Below are 7,231 nucleotides of genomic sequence, written 5' to 3' on the forward strand. Positions count from 1 at the left end.
AATTAATTTAATCATTTATTATCAAAATATAACTATGTAGCTCATTCTTAGAAGATATAAATATGATTTTAGAAGGATCTAAGCTTAAGAATTCAGGTGCATTTAGGTACTAGTGAGCTTCTTAACTTCTTTGGAGAAGTCTAGCGCTGTTGCTCCTGGTCAGAGCACTCCAAAGTAACTGTCACACTGTCACTTTCGTTGGAGCTGTCTTTGAAAATGCTCCCCCACCCTAGTCTTTCCAGCGTCTAACCTCTCAGTTGGCTGACCTCTATTTTTGTATTTTTGTACCAATTTCTAATTTTGTTTCTAGTATCTCACCTGAGATGACCATCGAGGTAGTAAGAGCCCCTCTTTTAACCAGCTTAGAAGCCCATACTGTTGATGCCCCGTCTGTTGGAGCCACGAGATCAGACACTGCCTCTCAATTGCGCTGTATAGACGAGCATAATGCCCTTCCAGTCCTACTCTGTGACTCAGCGTGATCCCTGAGTGGGAAGTTGGGCAGAAGTGGAGTATGTGAGGGTTTTAATGTGCCCTGGTGCTCAGGTGCTCTGCCTTCTTCCTGCTCTGACTTTCAGGAATTGGTTAATGATTTTTTTTCCCTCTCAAGGGGCAATGTTTTCAGCTCGTACTAGGATGTCTTCACTGTTAGATGTATTCTAACGTTGAGATTTGCGCCTCTTAAATATTAGATAACTGAAAACAACCCATTACAGATTGACAAACAAGAAAGTCTTCTCTACCACGGGTATATGCAATGTATAGATTTGGCGAAGTGGAAGTTTTTGTTAGTGTGGACAGTAACTAACGAGAGTGTGGACCGTCCTGCTTCTGCTTTTTCTCACGACCCCTAGTATACAACAGACAGTCTGACTCTCTTTGGGCTGAATCAAGTTTGACCATTTTGAACAATAAAATGGGACCTTATTCTGTGCACATGGGGGTAGAGAGTAAATATAAGCTAGATACCCAACTGGAGAAGGCGTTTTGTATTACAGATCTGAGTTCGGTACCTGAGCGCTCTTCCCTACATTTAGCCGGGCTGCTTCTGTGCTCCTCTCTGAGGGCCTCTAGATGAGCACTTGAAAGCAGAAGAGAGTGTGTGTGTGTGTTGTTTCCTTCAGTAGATAATGAGCGCAGTGCTCACTTCGGCAGCACGTATACTAAAATTGGAACGATAGTGAGCACAGGAAGGTGGGCGTGTGTGTGTACAGGGGTGAACCCAGAGTGAGGGAGGCTCTGCTGTTCCCAGGAAATCTGTGTGCCATGCTATACGGAGAGGAACTCAGCCGTGAAGATATTATTAATAGAAGGAAAATGAATAATCTTTGATCAGTTTTGAATATCTTTTTTTTTTTTTGGTAGATACATTGCCTTTGACTTCCATAAGGAATGTCAGAATATGAGATGGGATCGACTAAGTATTTTATTGGATCAGGTAGCAGAAATGCAAGATGAATTAAGGTAAGCTATATTATTTCCCTGCGGAGGTCAAGGGACAAGGACATATTTATTATGCATTATCCAGCAGACTTACAATTCTCTAGATTGACAGCACTTGTCTATACTATTATTTTTAGGGTTTTTTTTAATCGGAAAGATGAGACTATATTTTAAATATTTTTAAATTCTTAAAAATTACTGGGTATTTTCATATTCTTATGAATCGTTTTTTACACACTTACAAGTTTTTACATAATTGAAGTTAGTTTACTGCTGTTTTATATTCCGTTGTTTTCACTAAACATCCTGTTACGGGCGTTTCGCCGTCAGCCTGCCCAGTCTTTGCGGCGGTCGTGCGTGACGGCTTTTGTGTCGCCCGCTGGGTCGTCGCTGTCCCAGTCCGGTGCTCTCCTCCACACTGACTGTCTGGTTTCCTCTTCTCTTCCTGCTGTGAGCGATTGTGCTGCACTGAATCACTCTGGTGTACATATTTTTACTTCTGTTAAATTATTTCCCAAAATAAATTCTTGAGAGTAGGAGTAATGGCTCAAAGAGTCTGAATATATATTTATGGCACTTTGCATGTGTGTTTACCACGGTATTTACTGTGTCAGTTCACAGGTTTACCGTATTCTGCACGTGTCAGACTACTTATTCTAAGCCAGAAAAAGGAATCTGTAAACCATTCTATCATTTTGTTCTGCCTTAATTGATTGATTGATATTATCTAGTATTCATTTTATGCTCCGTTCCATACACTCTGTGAACATTTGATGCGCATTATACATTATCTCATTCGGGCCTGAGAGCAGCCTGGTGGTGCCGTCGCCTCCATTTTGTAGATGAAGAGACTTAGGCTCAGAGAGATTCGGTTAATTACTTAAAGTGACACAGCTAGCAAGTTGCCCAAGGAGCTAAGGCCAGCAAACCTGATCGTTTGCTGCCAGAGTTCATTCTCTTCGCCTCCACGCTATGTAGTGTCACATCTTCAGTACCTAGAATTATCTGAGGAGATGGTGAAAAATGAAGGAAACACAAGAACTGGTAACTGTGGTCGACACCAGTGTAGACATCTGGGTGGGGAAAGGGAGAAAGGGAGACAGGTTTCTCAAATAATACCCAATATGTCATATAAATTTTGTGCTATTTGTGTATTTTACCCATTCGGACAAGTGTTTTTGATGCACGGTATCTGACCCTTGCTTCAGAGATTCTTACTCAGTTTATCTCAAGGCCATGCTTCTTCGTTTTTAACAAACTCGGGGAACTCTGATACAGTTAGAACAGGGGCCATGCTTCGAGAAACCCTGCTGTGCAGGATGGAGGCGGAATGATGATGCCACAGGAAGTCCTCTTCTGGCCTTAGGGAAATGCGGTCGTGTCTATAGCAACTTCCGCCATTGAAACTTTTGATCAAATGGACCTGGGCCTTGCATTTCCTGTCTGACCTCTTAATTTACCGATTTTAATAATGTTACCAATAAGAAACCTGTGTTATAAGAAGTATGTCCTCAGTAGATTTAACTGACTTTGGTATGAGAGTGTTTATACAAATATGTTTTAGTTATTTTCTAGTGGACTCTGCCGGCAAGGTGGTGACAAACCAGGAGGGCGTGTTCCGCAGCAACTGCATGGACTGCCTGGACAGGACCAACGTCATCCAGAGCCTGTTGGCGCGCCGCTCGCTTCAGGCCCAGCTGCAGGTGCAGATCCTTTTTTGCCTTTTATTAAACAATATAGCAAAAAATGGAAGAAACTTCATTTTTCAAAACCAGTGACAGAAAACATTCACATTGTCCCCACCGAAACCCAGCTCTCCCTGTGTTTGTGTCTTGCCAGCCATGGGTGTGCACATTTTCTGTAACTGTGGTCAGTATATTTATGCACAATTTTTAATCTTGCCATTTTCCTCTAGCATTATACATAATCGTAGTTTTTAAGAGTTGTGTTGTACTACAGTTTATTAAGCCATTTAAAAGGTTGCTACATTTTTGGCCTATAAATAACACTGTAGAGAATATATCTGTATATATTGTTATAAACTTGAATTATTTCCTTCAGGTTAATTCTTAGTTCAATTAGTGGGGAAAAGAGAATATATATCCTACTTTGCAAGAGGGTCATGACAGTTCACGCTGGCACCAGCCAGCAGTGATAAGTGAATCCATTTCATTGAGCTCTTGCCAGTATTAGATATTTTTATTTAAAACTTTTTTCTATTAGTCAAAATAGTACCTCAAGGTTGTTTTTATTTGCATCTCTTTTATTACTGGCAACAGGTATTAACTTCCAGATAAAAAGCTTCTGACACAGTTTTGCTTTACCGTTAAGACTGTGCTGTTGATAAAAATAGAGATAAATATTTTCTTCTGCTTATGTTTGGAATTAAAAGTACGTAGAGCCCAAATTTCCGGATCACATTGGCGCTTGCAGTGAGAGGTAAACAAATGCCCCCCGATGGTTTCCTTGAGTAGTAAGCGTTCGGCTCCGCGTATGACAGCTTCATGGTGCGTGGGGGGTGTGGAGGTGGGACCTCTCCCTCAGGGTGCCTCGCCCTGGGACCCTCACGGAGCACGTGCCCAGGGTTGGACTCGCTGTTGGAGTGCTCCGGCTCCTGTCGCACTGTGTCCCCGTCAGTCTGCCAGGGTGACGTCAGAGGATGGTTTTCAGCAGCCATGATGTTAGGAATGATGGTTCCAAGGCTGAGTAACAAAAACCTATTTAAGAAGCTTCTGCAATCTTTATGTCACTATTTTACGTGCTAAATGTGGTGTTGAAAACCAAGCCAGTTTCTGAGGGTCCTCGGCAGGAACCTCGCACGCGTCAGCACCTGCCACTGTGTGGGCTCCAGTTGTGCCATCCCCTTCCGGGAAGGCACAGTTGGTCCCCAGCGAAGGTCGAGGGTGGCTCCTGTGCTGGCGGGGGGGAGCACCCCATTGTGAGGGGGAAGGGGCACGGTGTCTGAGGTGAGCACTGGAGATGGTGGTTCTGAGAGAGTTGAGGGCGGGTGACGAAGGCCACGGTGGGTTTCTAATCCGTGGTCAGTGAACCCAAAGGAGAGGCCATGCGGGGTTCAGGGTGCCCGGGAACCCTCAGAGGGCTGTGCGGATGTGCAGGTTGTGGGGGTGGGTGTGTAGCATTCATCCGATGCTCAAAGGGTCCCTGCCTGGGTTAGGGGGTACGTTTGGGGGTGGGGAAGCCCGCGGGCGGGGAACTGTGAGTGGGGGAGAGGGGCGAAGGCAGGAGAAGGTTGGGGGAGGGCAGAGAAGGAGGAAGCAGAGGCCGGAATCCTGCGGGAGCTTATCTTTTCCCGACTGCCTGTCTCCCTGAGTACCGGGAGTCCTGCTGCTGTTCCTGGGGTGCTGAGCCTCAAGGGAGAGTGGGGGGCGCAGGGGGAAGGGCGCCCTCCGAGGGGCTTTGAGCCTCGCAGGGGCAGGACAGGCCTGCGGTCAGCTGGGACCCGCTGTGTGCGCGGACCGCATCTCCACCTGCAGCCAGGAGCCACGTGGCGCCTTGGGGACTGTCTGCTTTTTCTTCTAAATCGTGTGTGCCGTTATGTATCGCACGTAAACATGGGTGTGGTTCTTATTTCAGAGACTAGGAGTTTTGCATGTGGGACAGAAGCTTGAAGAACAAGATGATTTTGAGAAGATTTACAAGAATGGTAGGTAATTTCTTTAATAGAGGCAAAGTTACTCAAATCTTGAAATAAGTTAATATTTCGCATTTAGAACTCTGGTTGTCATTCTAATCATTATCAGCCGGTTTTTACTTTTCTTCACAGCCTGGGCTGACAACGCAAATGCTTGTGCCAAACAGTATGCGGGAACTGGTGCCTTGAAGACCGACTTTACCAGGCAAGCCACGCCCTTAAGATAGCGATAGCGTTCCGAGTCCGCTCGCGGTCCTGGGGCGTCACAGCCGCGCTGGGACCTCGTTTCCCACCAGTCGTCAGGGTGGCTTGGGGAGGGGCCCGTGCGGGAGGGAGGCCCTCAGCCTCCCTGGGGGGTTAGGGCTAGGCAGGCCTGGGATGCTGTACCTCGAACGGGCACCTAGATGCTTCTGATGCTGCTTCCCAGGGCGATACTGGGCAGTGGAGCCAGAAAGTTTGAATTTGTCATGTACGAGGTTGGGTCTTTTCCTGTTGTCTGGATTCCCTAGGAGCAAAATGAGATTTTTCAGTCTTTTCGCTGTTTCATACCGCTTTACCCCGACTGTGTGTTTCTCATTTCTTGTTGTTGCAGCTGGAAGTGAGTGTTTTTCCGCTTTGTGCCTACTTTGGGAGTATTTTAGAAAGAGATTGTGGTTTATTTTATAAGGTGTTTCCTTTATATTTTCAGGGTTGATTTTTTAAATCTTTGTGACTCCCGTATCTCCATACCACATACTTATTGGCCACTTATGCTCACACTATAAAACAATGTAAGAATTTAACATGCAAATCTATAACTCAGAGCTTAACCTCTTTTAACCAGAACTGGGAAGAGAACTCAGTTGGGACTTATAAAGGATGGCTGGAACTCACTGATACGCTATTACAAGAACAACTTTTCTGATGGATTTAGACAAGTAAGTGTGTATTTGATGCTAATTTTTGGTTATTAGGTGGCTGTGCCTTCCTGTTCTTCAGTAATATCATTACATCTAATTTGGGAGTTAATAACTTTCTTCTTTCTGTTCTAGGATTCCATAGACTTGTTTCTTGGGAACTATTCAGTGGATGAATTAGACTCTCACAGTCCTTTAAGTGTTCCAAGGGATTTGAAATTCCTGGCTGTAAGAAACCTTAATGTTTTTCAAGTTGTTAAAAAAAATAGTCAGAAGGTATAGTTGGCGCCAGCTCCCCTTGATTTAAAACCTTATGTGTTGTTCTAAACGGAGTATAGATACTTAAGTTTCCCCCAAGGAGAAGATCTGGGAGAGGAGTAAAATAACTTCGGGGCGTTTCTTTTCTTTCATGTTTGACTCTCTCTTGCACACTCTTATCCTGCGAGGACACATTAGCAAAGGGAGTGCAGAAGGCTTCTTATTGCAGGAGACTCCACTCCCCTGTGTACAGGGACTGTTGGAGGCAGACTGGTGACATGGAGGCAGGGTGCAGGCACACCTCGGGGGTATGGCAGGTGCGGTCCCAGGCCACCGCAGTAAAGCGAGATTCACAGAGTGAGTCCCATAAATGTTCTGGTTTTCCAGCGCATATAAAGTTTATACTGTAGTCTATTAAGTATGCAATACCATCATGTCTAAAAAACAAGATACACACCTTAATTAAAAATACTTTATTACTAAAAAATGTTCACCATCATCTGAGCCTGTTAGAGAAATGGCATTGATAGACTCGCTTAACACAGGGTTGCCACAAACCTTCAATTTCTAAAAAAAAAAGCAGTATCTGCACAGCGCAGTAAGGCGACACACAGTAAATGAGGTATGCCTGCATGCGTTTGACACGTCTCTTCTTTTTCGACTCCTCTCTTCACCAGACTTTGCAAGAGCCTCTCTCGGGTCCCATTCCGGTGGGCGGGGTGGCCTTGAGCCCCGGGTCCTCACCTGGGCGCCCTCCCTCCACCCAGCACCCCTCGGTCTGGAGCAAGCCTTGCTGCTTCAGATCTGATCACTCACTCAGCCAGTCTGAAGATTTGGACAGTTGTGATTGCACCCCTAAATAACGATGTTTTGTCAAAAAAATATATTTTGTATATTAGGTTGCAGAAGAGCTTTGCTCATTTTCAGGCCTAGCATTGTCGATCCGTAGCACCGCTGATTAGCGTCGTGAGTGATGGTTTCT

At 45.1% G+C, this 7,231-nt stretch overlaps 1 protein-coding gene across 2 annotated transcripts in view; it reads left to right on the forward strand.

Moving 5' to 3' along the window:
• The window catches only part of SACM1L (SAC1 like phosphatidylinositide phosphatase), a 50,664-nt gene that overhangs the window by 38,650 nt on the left and 4,783 nt on the right, over nt 1-7,231 (forward strand). The window contains exons 13-18 of one of the 2 annotated variants that reach the window (XM_025048931.1): nt 1,366-1,464; nt 3,008-3,146; nt 5,038-5,107; nt 5,228-5,300; nt 5,919-6,012; nt 6,127-7,202. In XM_025048931.1, the coding sequence (XP_024904699.1) occupies nt 1,366-1,464; nt 3,008-3,146; nt 5,038-5,107; nt 5,228-5,300; nt 5,919-6,012; nt 6,127-6,273 (622 nt within the window). In that variant the 3' untranslated portion in view covers nt 6,274-7,202. Of the gene's footprint in view, nt 1-1,365; nt 1,465-3,007; nt 3,147-5,037; nt 5,108-5,227; nt 5,301-5,918; nt 6,013-6,126; nt 7,203-7,231 lie in introns of those variants that run through there. The other variant, XM_015591746.1, reaches the window with a different exon arrangement.

This window comes from Pteropus alecto, unplaced genomic scaffold (genome assembly GCF_000325575.1).
Source record: "Pteropus alecto unplaced genomic scaffold, ASM32557v1 scaffold156, whole genome shotgun sequence".
NCBI lineage: Eukaryota > Metazoa > Chordata > Mammalia > Chiroptera > Pteropodidae > Pteropus > Pteropus alecto.